Source organism: Gracilinanus agilis, chromosome 1, assembly GCF_016433145.1.
Source record: "Gracilinanus agilis isolate LMUSP501 chromosome 1, AgileGrace, whole genome shotgun sequence".
NCBI lineage: Eukaryota > Metazoa > Chordata > Mammalia > Didelphimorphia > Didelphidae > Gracilinanus > Gracilinanus agilis.
The window spans coordinates 516,204,729-516,220,009 of record NC_058130.1 but is presented as its reverse complement, the minus strand read 5'-3'; the positions used below and the strand labels follow the sequence as shown (position 1 = coordinate 516,220,009).

The following is a 15,281-nucleotide window of genomic DNA, read 5'->3' as shown; positions in this document are numbered from 1 at the left end:
AAAACATGAGCACAATTCGCTTAACACTATTATACATAATTCAGTCAGAAAAAAAAAAAGAATTAAACCCTTCTCTTTTTTTCTAAACCCTTACCTTCTGTCTTAGAATCGATACTAAGTATTGGGTCTAAGGCAGAAGAGTGGTAATGGCGAGGCAATGGGGGTTAAGTGACTGACTCAGGGTCCCAAGTACCTGAAGTCATTTTGAATCTAGGATTCTCTGGTCTCCAGGCCTGGCGTTCTGTCAACCACTTTGCTGCCCCTTTCTCCTTTGTTTTTAAAAGAACATCCTTCTACTCCTTACCTCTCCTGGACAAACTGTAAATTTATTGTGATACTCTCTTTTTTCAAAAAAACCCTTACTTTCTGTTTTAGAATCAATAGTAAGTACCTGTTTCCAAGGAAGAAGAGTGGTAAGAACAAGGCAATTGGGATTAAGTGACTCTAGGGTTCACAAAGCTATGAAGTATGAGACTAGATTTGAGCCTAGGGCCTCCTGTCTCCAGGTCTGTCTCTCTTTGCAGTTGCTCCTAAAATAGTGATTCTTAACCTGAGGCAATAAATACATGGATAAATTTCAGAAGGTCCAAGAACTTGGATAGAAAAAATAAAAATTTCACTAACTTCTATCTGAAATTTTAAAAAATTATTCTGATTAGAGTCTATCTATAGGCTTTGCAAACTGACAAAATGATCTGATACAAAAAAAGTTAAGAAAATTCTATTAAAAGGGTATAAAAAGGTCAGCTTATCTAGATCAACTCTTCCAAAATGATTCTGAATGGCTGACATTTAACTGTTTCATAAAAAGCTTTTAAAATGATATATGAAATTATAAGGCTATTTCACTACATCATCTTTGAGTTTGGGGATATTGAGTTTGAAAAAGAAAAGGCTTGGATCTTAGGGAAAACAGGAGAGCTGTCCTGATTAAATTTGAAAGGTTATCATGTGGAAAAGGAATGAAACTTCATCTCTACTTGCCTCCAGATGAAGTTGCAAAGAGAAACATTTGGGGAATGTTTCTGGGAATGTTTCTTGGGCAGGGAAAAGTTCCTAACTACTCAAGGTCATCAGAAAGTTGAATGGGCTATTTTGGGAGACTAAGTTTCTCCTCAGGGGAGGCCTTTAAGTAAAGGTGAATAGCTGTCCCACCTGCACAAAGAACTCTTTTTAAATTATGGGTTAAACTACAAGACTCAGTAAAGCTTGTTTCACTCTGAAATTCTGTGATTGGGCTCCAAGACTAGGGATTATTGTCTTTCTTTTTAGCATAATATCTGACATATATGAGGCACCTGATATGCTTTGGATCTCTGAATTATGAGTTATTCATTTTACTGAATATACTATATAAAAAGTTTGTAGGAACAAATGAAAGTGGCAAATATGATACAAGTATGTCATGGTCAAACTATACTGGTCTTGGTCTATATAAATAAGTCTAAATGGCACTTTAAAAGTGTCCTAAAATTGGAAAACAGTATGGGAGAGATTAGGTTTTAAAATCAACATCTCACATCCTACTCCAAGATAAACTCAGAATGGGTGAATGACTTAAATATAAAAAAGGAAACTATAAGCAAATTAGGTGAACACAGAATAGTATATTTGTCAGATCTTTGGGAAAGATTTTAAGACCAAGCAAGAGTTAGAAAAAATTACACAATGTACAATAAATAATTTTGATTACATTAAATTAAAAAGGTTTTGTACAAACAAAACCAATGCAACCAAAATAGAAGGGAAGCAACAAATGGGGAAAAAATCTTTATAACAAAGATTTTTGTTAACCTGACAAAGGTCTAGTTACTCAAATTTATAAGGAGCTAAATCAATTGTACAAAAAAAACAAACATGAATGGGCAATTTTCAGATAAAGAAATCAAAACTATGAATAAGCACATGAAAAAGTGCTCTAAATCTCTAATAATTAGAGAAAAGCAAATCAAAACAACTCTGAGGTATCACCTCACACCTAGCAGATTGGCTAAAATGACAGCAAAGGAAAGTAATAAATGTTGGAGGGGATGTGGCAAAATTGGGACATTAAGGCATTGCTGGTGGAATTGTGAATTGATCCAACCATTCTGGATGGCAATTTGGAACTATGCCCAAAGAGCGCTAAAAGACTGCCTGCCCTTTGTGATCCAGCCATATCACTGCTGGGTTTATACCCCAAAGAGATGAGAGTTTAAAAAGACTTGTACAAAAATGTTTATAGTCGAATACAAAAAAAACTGGAAAATGAGGGGATGCCCTTCAATTGGGGAATGGCTGAACAAATAGTATCTGTTGGTGATGGAATACTATTGTGCTCAAAGGAATAATGAACTGGAGGAATTCTAGGTGAACTGGAATGACCTCCAGGAATTGATGCAGAGTGAAAGGAGCACAACCAGGAGAACATTACACAGAGACAGATACACTGTGGTAAAATCAAATATAATGGACTTCTCTACTAGCAACAATACAATGATCCAGGACCCACTATGAGGGACCTATGAGAAAGAATGCTGTCCACATTCAGAGGAAGAACTATGGGAGAAAAACAACTGCTTGATCACATGGGAAGATGGGAATATAATTAGGGATACTGACTCAAAATGAGCACCCTAGCACAAATATAATTAATATGGAAATAGGTCTTGATCGATGACACATGTAAAACCCTTTGGAATTGTGTGTCGGCTATGGGAGGGGATGGGAGGTGGGGAGGGGTAGAACATGAATCCTATAACCATGGAAAAATGCTCAAATTTAATTAATTAAAATAAAAATTTTTAAATTAAAAAAAGTTTCCTAGAAAGTTTCATTAAAATCACCATACAATAAATATAGCAGGTATTCTATAAACATTTGTTACTAAATATCAAATAATAAGCAAGAATGTTTCCTTAAAAGTTAAAGTGAGGGATACCTAGGTACTTCATTGGATAGAGAGCCAGGCCAGGAGATGGTAGGTCACAGGTTCAACTCTGACCTCAAGACACTTACTAGCTATGTGACCCTGGCCCCCATTTGCCTAGCCCTTATCACTCTTCTGCCATAGAACCAATATATATTATGGATTCTAAGATGGAAGGTAAGGGTTTTTTAAAAAAAATTAACATAGTATTTAGGCAAAGCTAGAACCTGACCTATTTATTTTTCTAACTGCCAAGGCACACAACAACCAAGGCGTTAACAAACACTGAGGTGCTAATCTTGGCCTACTATGTGGTAGTGCCAAATTCATTCTTTTGCTATAGTCAGTGCCTCAAGGTTATCTTAGAGCTTCACCATTTGAAGAAATATAGACTTTCTAAACTCATCCCTTATCCTTTCAACATCACTATACATTATTTACTTCACCTGAGAAGAGATTAATCTCTTCTCAATCCTTCATGTTTATCCTCACCCATCCACAAACTGAATATCTACTTTAATGCCACAGCTTTAGTTACACCACTGATAATTACTCATTATTTACCTCTTAGCTAGTCCCTGCAAAACTCAATGAGTTTCATTTCAAAGCATATTAGTGATTTTTGAAATGTGTTGAAGAGAATAGATATTTGCAGAGCATTTTACAAACCTTTAAACACTGCTTATTTTTTATTATTTTACTGATAATGAAGAGAAACAACAAAATATAGTCACAAGCAAAAGAAAACTTAGAAAGCAATTTGAAACTTTTCCCAAAAAGTTACTAAATTGTGCAGATCCTTTGATCCAGTGATAATATTACTTGGTCAATATCCCTAATTTTAACAGAAAAGGATATAAAAAAAAGAAATTATAGCAGCTTTCTTTGTAGTGGCAAAGAACTGGAAATTAAGAGGGTGTCAATCTACTGGAAAATAGTTGAACAAATTATGAATATAAAGATCACAACTATGTCATGAGAATAAAAGGTATGGTTTTCAGAGATATCTGGAAAAACTTACATCAACTGATGTGCAGTGAAATGAGAAGAACCAGAGCGATTTATACTATAACCACATCACCACTATGAAATTGAACAACTCTCAAAGAATTGTGATCAATGTAATGATTAACCATAATTCCAAAGGAGCTATGCTATCTTCTGACAAAGAAATAACAGACTAAATATGTAGGTAAGACACAGTTCTGGTCAGGCTAGCTATTCTGTTACCAGAGATGGGAATAGAAGAAATAAAAGAGTGTGTGTGTGTGTGTGTGTGTGTGTGTGTTTGTGTTTGTGTGTGAGCACGTGCACATGTGTGCATGTCTCTGTCCATACTGGAGAAATGGAAAAAAAATCAATGTTAAAAATTCTATTGTTTTCCTTCCAAATTATCATATTTTCTGTTTCACCTATAAACTTCACTTGTTGTAGTAGTACTATTAGAAATATAACCTCTGTAACAAAACAAGATTATAGTATTATAAAATATCTAACAGCGCTGTAATACTTCCAAGTTTCAGTTCAATAATTTTCAAGAAAGGAAAAAGTATGGGGGGGCATGGAGATCACATAAAAATAGTAGTAAATTACAGAAACCAAATTTCTCCATAAGCTGAGATAATTGTTTCCCTACAAAGAGTTCAACAAAGATAGAGCATTTGTTAAATTATAACGAACTATTAGCACTCTGCTAATTCTTTAAAGGACTGAAAGAAGCAATGTTAAAAAAGAAAAAACATATTGGTTGATGAATATACCTGTTTTTTTCCTTTATCTCTAAATGTACACTCTTTTCTTCCCCAATGACTAGTCCATTAAAATATTTACCAATATTCTGTGACATGGTTAAGAAGATGAATTTCTCACAAATATATTACTTGTATAAGCAGAACCAAAACCCATTTATATCTTTCACTCCTTTCTGACCCCCTATCCTAATCTGATCCTGTCCAATTTATTTTAACTACTGTTGCCATTTTTAACCATCAACCATGTGTTTCCCTTTCACAGCTTTCCTTCCATAAAAGCACATTGTTCTTTTTTTTTTTTAATAAGGTAACAGCTCTACAGCAAAAAGATTTTAAACTGAAGTCAAAGTAGCAGCTTTTGGTACTCCAAAGATTTATAAATAAGAGGTTTCAAGTCAGAATTTTTGTCATACTTCAAATTTTATCCAAAATGAAATTAACAGAGTTAAAGAACTGGAGCTTTAGAAGGGAAATGATATCATCTGGACATCATTTTAGGAATGAATTGATAATCTGAAGAAGAAAACCAGAATATTAAAAAACGGCTTTAAGATGAGAAGAAGCTGAAAGAACAAGGGACCTTTAGCCTGGAGAAAAGGAGACAGGAAAAATCATGATAGATGTCTTTAAGTATTTGATGGACTGTCACACTGAAGATTGATGAGACTTATTTTGCTTGACTATGGAAAACAGAACCAGGAAAAGTGGGCAGAAATTTCAGAGGCTAATTTAGGCTTAAAGAAAAAAAGTGCTAACAATCATAGTTATCCAAAAATGAAAGAATTTCCCTTTACTGGAAATCTTCAAGTAAAGGCCAGATAACCAGTTATAAAATTTCCCAATAGGGAATTCTTTTTCAGGCAGAGCTGGAGGGGCTGTGAAATCCCTTCAACTCTTGAGATTCTAATTCACTTATTTTACAGATCAGAAGAGCCACCAGAATCACCAACTTATTCAGAAACAGCACAGGATCTTTTAGATAGTTCACTCTAAGAATACGAAGAAAGTTTGGCTATTTTTTAAGTGTTCTAAAATTATTAGGCAGCTACATGCCAAAGTACAAGAAAGTGCTGGACTTGGAATCAAGAAAACATGATTTCAGACATTTACTGTGTGACGGTGGTTAAGTCATATAACCTCTCCTGACCTCAGCTTCCTCATCTATAAAATGGAGATGAAGATAATATCCATTTCATTGTGGTGTTGCAAAGATCAAATCAAATAATATATGTAAGTATGCTTTGTAATGTTAGCTACAGTTATTATACTAGTTGAACTTAAAATGTTTTTTCGGTTGAAAATTAAACATATTTGTATTATTTAAGTAATTTTACTTCTTTAAGTAATTAATTCTTAAACTTTCTTCTCTATTGTATATACAATTTTTAATAGAAGCAAAATATTCTCTACCTACCTAAATTTCATCTAGCCTTGGTAAAAGTATTCTAGCATATTCTTATAGAGCTAGCGCTGATGGCAATAGGGGATAGATTTCTGGGCCTGCCGTCATGAAGACTCAAGTTCAAATGTGTCTTCAGATACTTACTAGCTGTACAAATCTGAGCAGATCACTTAAATTTGTTTGCCTTTGTTTCATCAAATGTAAAACGAGGACAATAATAGGATCTACTTTGAAGGTTGTTGTGAGGATCAAATGAGATATCTGTTAAAAATACTTAGCACAGTGCCTGGCACATAGTAGGTGTTATATAAAAATATTTATTCCTTTCCCTTCCTCCTGCCCTTCACCCGAATGCAATCTTATCATTAAACATGGGCAACTTAAACCAACTTTGATATCTCAAATGAACTTGCTTAAGATGTACATTAAGATAAAATTTCTCATTACAGAATTACTAATAGGAAACTCCTCTTATTAATTCCAAACAAGTCTAAAAAGCTAGTCTTTGAATCATCTCAGTATCTTCTATTGTCTTCATAAGAAACCTAACACTTCTCCTTTCAAAATCAAGTGCCTGAAACAGTTATCATTCATTTGAAAAGGTTGCATTGTAAATATGTACCATCAACCTAAACTAAAAAAATTATAGTCAAATTTTTGTTATGGGTAGTCAACAACTATATCACCCTTAATAATTTTTGTTGGGGTTTCAACTCTATAGTCTTGTCTTCATATATTATAAATGTGGAAGCAATCTGCAGTCAACTTATGTTCTGCATCAAAATAACAAAAAATGTTATATAACAATAATTACTTGAATATTACTACTTATCAGATAGCAAATCTTTCTAGGCTCTAGTAGCTAACAACAAAAAACATTCATGTTATGATAAGATTTTGAGTTACAAGAAATCTTAAGAGATCATTCACTACAAACTCCTCATATTTTGCAGATGAGGAAATAGGCCTAGAGGTGTAATGCAATTTACTCAAGGTCCTAGAGATAGTAGTACAGAGAAGGGATTCAACTCAGATCCTCAGATTATAAATCCAGTCTTCTTTATACTATACTATACTACCAATGGACCATAAACAAGTTAATATTAACTACAAGCTCTGAATTTAGCATGAGTTGTCCACAAGATTTAATTAAAAGATACTTTGCTTCTCGTTCTGAATGTCTAAATATAATGTGTCAACTATATAGGCAAAATATGGTTAACTTATGACTCTTAGTGACTGCTTAATATAGAAATGCAGGATGTTTAAAACATTGAAACCCCAACAAAAAATAAAAAAACCAAAACCAAACCAAAAAGGTTCCTTGCTATCCAAAAATTTTTTCTCACTTCCCCCCTTCTAGGAAAAAGAAACATTAAGAAAACAAATTCACTTTGATTATTTAGTCAACCTCCAGTGTATATTCTATGGAAGAGAGCACAATGTCAGTAGATAACCAGTAAAAACCCCTAATTCTTCTCATCTACAGTTTCGAACAAGTATTCATCTTCAAAATTAAGACCTTGAAGCACTGAAGGGTCATTTACATTAACTACCATAAAACTAATACTTTGTGGTATTATACTAAGTAATAATGTTACTATAGTAACTAATATTTTTATAGAAATATTTGCAAAAAAAATGGGTTGAAATAAAGTTTTTTCTAGTAAGCGCCAAATGAATTAGAATATTCAATTATCTGTAACAAACTATTCCTTAAAACATCTCAGTTAATAAGTCAAATTTACAGAAAATCAAGCCATTCCCCAAACAATAAATGGTCAAGGGATATGAATAGGCAGTTTTCAGATGAAGAAATCAACACTATCAATAATCACATGAAAAAAATGTTCTAAATCCCTCCTGATTAGAGAAATGCAATCAAGACAACTCTGAGGTATCACCTCACACCTAGCAGACTGGCCACTATGACAGCAAAGGAAAATAATAAATGTTGGAAGGAAGGTGGCAAAATTGGGACACTAATGCTGGTAGAGTTCTCAATTGATCCAACCATTCTGAAAGGCAATTTGAAACTATGCCCAAAGGGCTTTAAAAGAGTTCCTGCCCTTTGATCCAGCAATACCACTGCTGGGTTTGTACCCCAAAGAGACTAAAAAAAAGTCTCTACAAAAATATTTATAGCCATGCTCTTTGTAGTGGCAAAAAAACTGGAAAATGAGGGGGTGTCCCTCGACTGGGGAATGGCTGAATAAATTGTGGTATCTGATGGTGATAGAATATTATTGGGGTGAAAGGAATGATGAACTGGAGGATTTCTATGTGAAGTCCAGGAAAGACCTCCAGGAACTGAGGCAGAGTGAAAAGAGCAGAACCAGGAGAACACTGTATACAGAAAGTTAAACATTTTGGCAAAATCAAATGTAACAGACTTCTCTACTAGCAGCAATGCAATGATCCAGGACAATCCAGAGGAACTAATGAGAAAGAACGCTATCCACATCCAGAGAAAGAACTGTGAGATTAGAAACGCAGAAGAAAAACACATGATTGATCATATAGTTCAGTGGGGATATGATCGAGGTTTTGGCTTTAAAGGATCACTCTTTATTGCAAACATAAGTAATATGTAAATACATTTTGAACAATGATACATGTATAACCCAGTAGAATTGCTTGTCAGCTCCAGGAGGGGAGAGGGAAAAGGAATGGGAAAGATCATTAATCATGGAATCATGGAAAAATATTCAAAATAAATAAGTTAATTTTTTTAAAATCTCAGTTAACTGTACTTTAATTAGTATACTTAAATACTAAACTATTTGCTGCCTTTTTTCCTTCAAATATTTTGCCTTACCCTGCTGATCAAACATAACTAACAATTTCACCATTCAACACATTGCATAACTCCTGAAAATAGAAATTGTTTCTCTGGCACAGCACTGAAGATTTAGCTTGAAGAACATTTTTTTTTCCAAAAAAAACAAAATAAGCAAGAGCTGGTACAGCATTAACTATATTTGTATTATTAGGTAGCATAAAGATAGCACACCAAATATTAGGCTATATTCGGAGTTAAGAAGACCCAAATGCAAATCCCAACTAATACACACTTCCCCTATGTCCCTAGGCAAGTCACTTAACATGTTTGCCTTAGCCTTAAGTTTCCTCATCTGTAAAAAGTAGAGATGATAACACTCCCAGGGTTGTTGAAAGGATAAAATGAGACATTTGTTAAAGTTATGTGCAAACCTTACAGAATTATATAAATGCTGGCTAGTATTACTTTTATTTAGCATTACCATCAACTAGGTCTGGTTTCTTATGACCTCCAGAAACAAAGTTTGCTTTATTAGTAACTGTGATGATACTAGGATTTTTGCAAGATTTAATCCTAACTAAGTCAATGGATAAGCTTTACTTTCTGAAAATGTCTCCAGGATTAATTATAATAGCATTTATACAGCACTTTAAAGTTTGCAAAGCACTTTACAATTATCTAATTTCATTCTCAAAACAACCTTGGGAGGTAGGTGCTATCATTATCCTTATTTTACATGTATGGGTAATCAGCTATACAGAAAGCCCATGTGAAGTTAAATGTATCTTTAAAATTATGCTTCATTTTAAAGAGTTGATATAATAAGATATATACTACATTTATTTAAAATTTTAAACTATGTACTCTCCCCTAAAATCTTACATTAAATTATAAGCAAGAACAGGTCCACCAGTACCACTTAGTCTAATAAATGAAGTTACAGTATATTAACTCAGCATGAATATTTTGTTTCAGACTTACAAAATTGCTGAGTCTGGCCTTTTCTAATTTGAATGTCTGATGCCTCTTCCAAAATCACAAGGTTATACTTAGATTATAGAACTAGTGAGAGACTTTAAAAAACCAATTAACATGTCACTATTTCCTTTTCAGTATCTGGCTACATGCACTTTTCTCTGCCCTCTGCTTTGCTCTAGTAATAACAAAGAAAGGGGGTTGGCAGGATATTGTCTACTGCATGACACTGAAACATACTAGTTTTACCCAAAGGTAGACTCATCTTATTTTTCCAGCTTCTTTATGCCTCTAACTAAATTTTGTTCACTCATACAACTGTTAGTAGTTTAGTAGAGGTTCTTGCTTCTGTTCACTATGAATGGTCTTATAAAGTTGCTTAAAGCAATGCATAAGGTCTAGAAATTTTAATTCCCCCTACTTCTTATTAATAACACCACCATCCTCACCCAGGAATATAACCTTTGAATCATCTTTGACTCTTCCCCCTTTATCCAACAAACCCAATTAGCTGCCAAATCTTATCCTTTCATCACAAATTCCTCCCATTTTTTTAAAACCCCTGTGGTTTCAGGGGCAGCTGGATGGCTCGGTGGATTGAGAGCCAGACCTAGAGACATGAGGTCCCAGGTTCAAATCTGGTCTCAGATACTTTTTCACTGTGTGGCCCTGGGAAAGTCACTTAACCTCCATTACCTAAGACCTTATCACTCTTCGGCCTTGGATCCAATACACAGTATCGAGTCTAAGATGGAAGGCAAGAGGTTTAAAAAAAAAAAAAAACCCAAAACCCTGTGGTTTTGATTATAAAAGTTTAGTTATACTAGTTTTTTCATGAGGTCTTCTCTGACAAAAGCAGCCTGTCACTTTCACAACAGTACCTGGCTACTGGGAGAAAGCTGGCAGTCCTTTTACCAAAACAAAGCAAAGGACAATTTAAAGGTTATGTAAATCCTAACTCTTGTAGCCACATCAGAATATTTGGAAACACACAATTTTTTCAACCTGGAAAGTTCCTTAAGTTCAATCAACTTAATGAACTTAACCAAGTTCAATCCATTCACTTTAGGCATTAAGATTAAGGGGCTGTTTTGTTTCAAATTTTATTAATTTTTTTTTCTTCTAAGGTTTTGTTCTGTGATCGCAGTTTTGTTAGTCTTATCCTTGTTTATTCTTAATATGCTTCCATTTACTAGCTCTTAAACTCTCACAGCCTCAGTTTCCTCATCTGTAAAATGGGGACATAATAATCACATATTTCCACAGAGCTGATGTGAGGGATCTAATAAAATAATATATATTAACTCTTCTGCAAATATTAATGGGTTATGTATAAATGTTACTTATTACTATTATAAATTAAGCAACAACAGAAAATCCAAATAATGGTAAAACTAGTAGAGTTAGTTAGCTAAGACTCAATGGATTGTGTGGGCCTCAAGTTACTCTCATAGTGTTTCCTGATTTGTAAAATAAGGTTGTACTGCAATACATAGGTAGTCTCATCCTTCCTACCTCTGAAATTTTGTCTCAATAATGTTAAGTGTTATAACATTTGGAGTTTGCCTCTCCTACTCTTTAAAACAAGCCTTCTTTATTTCCTGAGATCAGAACATTATTTCTAATATCTCTAGGATTATCCTGGGTCACACATAGCCTCTAACCTTTCCTTCTCCAAATCTACCACTCTTTATCTTCCTCGACCCATACCATTACTATAACTACCTTCATTCTTATCTGCTCAGAAATTCCATCTATGCAAGATAAGAACTGCCTCTTCAGGGGCAGCTGGGTAGCTCAGTGGAGTGAGAGCCAGGCCTAGAGACAGGAGGTCCTAGGTTCAAACCCGGCCTCAGCCACTTCCCAGCTGTGTGACCCTGGGCAAGTCACTTGACCCCCATTGCCCACCCTTACCAATCTTCCACCTATGAGACAATACACCGAAGTACAAGGGTGTAAAAAAAAAAAAAAAAAAAAAAAAAAAAAGAACTGCCTTTTCTTCTAAACACTACTTCCAATATGCCAATGTCTTTCAGGAAAATAATTTTTTCAAAGTCTGAATGCCTCATAGATAAAAAAGAATGAAAAGTTAAACATGCAGCTGGAGAATAAATGTTCCAACCTGTCTTCTCTCCATATCAGTCTACTGAAAAAATTATCTTAGAAGTCATTAATAACCTCTTTTATCATGAAATCCAAGAGACTTTCTTTCTCTTAATCTGTCTGAAGTACTAACAGTAAACCACCTCTCTCCTTTTTAATACTCTCTTCCCTTGGCTTCCATGGCTCTGTAGTCTCAAAGTTTTCTTCTGACTACTCCTTATTCTGCCTCTTATGTGTGGAAATATCCCCAAGCTTCCATCCTAGGCCCCAGTTGTATATCTTTTACTCTTTTCTTTTTATTGAGTTTTTCTATTGTCTGGGTTTTAATTATCACTTCTGGTAGAGATGACTCCCAAATCCCAACCTCTTCCCCAGAGTTAGCTGCTATATATATATATATATATATTTCTACATGGATTTCCTACAAGTATCTCAAATGTCTAAAAGTAAAGTACTCTCTGGTAACATTCTCCTCTCTCTTTCCCCATTTCTCTTAATGGCACTGTCCTCCTTACTCAGTTTGGTAACCTTGGATTCATCTTATCCTTTTCTATCTCTCTTTCACCCTACAGATTCAGTTAGTTGCCAAATTCATTTCTTTCTTACCTTTGCAAACTCTCCTGTTCAACCCCTTTTCTCCTTATCCACTGTAACCACCACAGTTAATGCTCTCAACTTTCACTTAAACTTTTATTGATCTCCTAGTTGGTCTTTCTAGCCACCATCCACACTCAAGTAACCTTAGTAACCTTGTTAAATGTATCAACATCATGCCACTTCTCTGCTCGAAATGTTAAGAAGCTTTCCCATTTTCCTGCTGAACTCCTGATTTTAGCATTTAAGACATTCTTCAATCTGGTTCCAGTCTTATCTCATCTTCCCTTTATATAAACTACATTCCAGCCTAACTAGACTAGCTTCAGTTCTTTTTTCTTCTAAGTACAAGTTCTCATGCCTGCAAAGGGCATGAAACCACCACCACCAATCTTTTAATGTCTCTTCCTTCAAATCTCAATAATGCTTTCTTTCAAAGGATCACTTCCTAATCAAATTTCTCATAGAACTTTTATCCTGTACTTCCATCCCCTCTCCATGGCTTATTTTATGAGCTTGCCCCTTCTTTCTACTAAATTACAAACTTCTGGTGACTAGAGTCTGAATGGCTCCTATGTGCTTATCTCAAGGATTTAATGAATGTTTGCTGAATTAAATGATTACTAACAAAGGGAAGGGACAGGAAGGAAATAAGTATTTATTAAATGCTTTCAATGTTCCAGGCACAGTGCTAAAAGCTTGACAAACTTTATCCCATTTTATCCTCAGAACCCAAGTAGGTGTCATTATTCTCCCCATTTCAGGGGTGAGGAAACTCAGGCAAAAAAAGTTCAAGTGACTTGCCCTGGGTCACACATCTAGGAAGTGTCTAGGGCCACTTTTGAACTGTTGTCCCTGATTCCAGATTCAGCACTATCCACTCCACCACCAACTGCTTCAAAGAAATATTTATGTTATTTTACTCATTTAAAATGTCTGCAACAAATTCTATGTGATATTACAATCACTGAATATTAAGACTTCTTATACATTTAAAAAGCAACAAGCTAGTTTGTATGCTACAGTTTTATTACTCATTATTATTCCTTGTACTTACCCCGTGTCTCCTAATCCATGAAGAAAAATAACCTAGACCAAAACAGCAAAAATTAAAATTAAGCACCACCTAAATAAACCACAAAGAATCATTACAACACATTTTCTTTTTGTTTCAAAGATTAGAGTATAAAACCAGGACTTGCAAATCCTATTCCCAGCTCCCCTGAAAATTTACTGTATTATCTTCAGCATATTAATTAAGCTCCATGGGCCTCATTCTAAAATGCCCTTAATACTTCTGGTCTACTTTATTCCCTGGAGTACTAAGAATTAATTTATGTTTGTAAAGTGCGATAAATCTTCCCACAATGAGAAAAAAAAAACACCTGAGTGCAAAACACCCTATTTATACGGAGAAAAATCTCTGGCTTCTATATCAACTTAGATACATACATAAACTATTAACCACAGTTATCAGTCAAAGATCTCCGCATCAAACTGTAGAATTTTCCTCCACACATTCCTTCAAGGCAACTTGCGTTTTAAACTCTCAGAAACAGACAAAATTCGCCAAATCAGCACTCCTTCGTCTCACTCAGTGCATTTCCTTTCCAGAATCCTCTTGATTTGTTGAGAAAGAAGAGCCTGAATGAGGGCTGATTTATCCCTTGGGGATGAGGCGGGCAGCTATTACCGGGAACTTTGGTGAAAATCTCAGGAGAGGGGAGGGAGACTTCGTTCTGGGAACAAACTGCACTCCAGAGTCCACTCGAAGAAGCCCAAGGGAGTTCAATTAAATAAGAAATCAATAAAATCCCCTTCCCCGCCACCCACGCCCTAAAGAGCCCGAGAAAATAAAAAGCAAAGCTAGTCGGAAGGGGGGGGACCGAGTCCCGCCCGCCTCCGCAATGCAGAAGACACCGGGGGTTGGAGCCAGCTCCAGTCGGAGCGGGCCAAGTCCGGCGGCTGGGGCGCCCCAGGGGAAGCTTCCCCACAAGACTTGGCAAAAGATGAGACCCCAGATCAGGAACTCCAATTCCTCGCCGCCGTCCCGGCGCCGCGCACCTCACCTACCCAGACACTTACCGCTGCAGTTGCCTTCCTAGCTGCAGGGACTATGGCAGGGAGCGGCGCCGACATGTTGTTACCACACATACACCGGGTTCAACCGACAACCAGCTTCGGAACCGGAAGGGAATGGGGGAGGGCGGCCTTGTTACAGAGGGCATGCGAGGATCGTTTCCCGGACCCTCCCTCGACCAGGCGCGCGCGCCCAGGATCGAGAGCGCGCGGCGCCGGCGGCCGGGACAGGGGCGGTGGTGGTGGCCCCCCCTTCCGGCAGGTCCATGGCGCGAGCTCTGAGGTAGTGAGGGACGCCCATTTCCCACCCCTCCTACATCCCGCCTTCATCCCCCTCTGTCAGACTACCCCACCTCTCAGGTCACAATAGCTCCCTTCCTTTCTTGTCATCTGATTGGCTGAGGACAACTTAGGCCAAAGGCTGGCGGGCTGCGCCCGCGCGAACTCCCTCTCAGTTCCGAGACCTCCTCCCGGTCATCCCCCACCCCCAATACCCTGAGAAACCAGGGCGTCCAAGACCCGCGCGCATGCTCTGTGGGAGAGCGCGTAGACGGGCACTGGCGGGGCAGAGGTACGGCTCTTAAAGGCTGACGGTAAAGGTGTTGCTGTAGCTAGGAGTAAGCGACGTCCGACTGAGTGCTTGGAGTCACCTCTTCTATTTTACCGACCCCCACTGTGCTAGGGTAT

At 36.5% G+C, this 15,281-nt stretch overlaps 1 protein-coding gene across 4 annotated transcripts in view; it reads right to left on the bottom strand.

Moving 5' to 3' along the window:
- The window catches only part of LYPLA1 (lysophospholipase 1), a 45,721-nt gene extending 30,998 nt beyond the window's left edge, over positions 1-14,723 (bottom strand). For all 4 annotated transcript variants that reach the window (XM_044666272.1, XM_044666280.1, XM_044666296.1 and 1 more), the window contains exons 1-2: positions 14,601-14,723; positions 13,573-13,604 (exon numbers count right to left, since the gene is read on the bottom strand). In XM_044666272.1, the coding sequence (XP_044522207.1) occupies positions 13,573-13,604; positions 14,601-14,669 (101 nt within the window). In that variant the 5' untranslated portion in view covers positions 14,670-14,723. The remainder of the gene's footprint in view (positions 1-13,572; positions 13,605-14,600) is intronic.
- Positions 14,724-15,281: the final 558 nt, after the last annotated feature.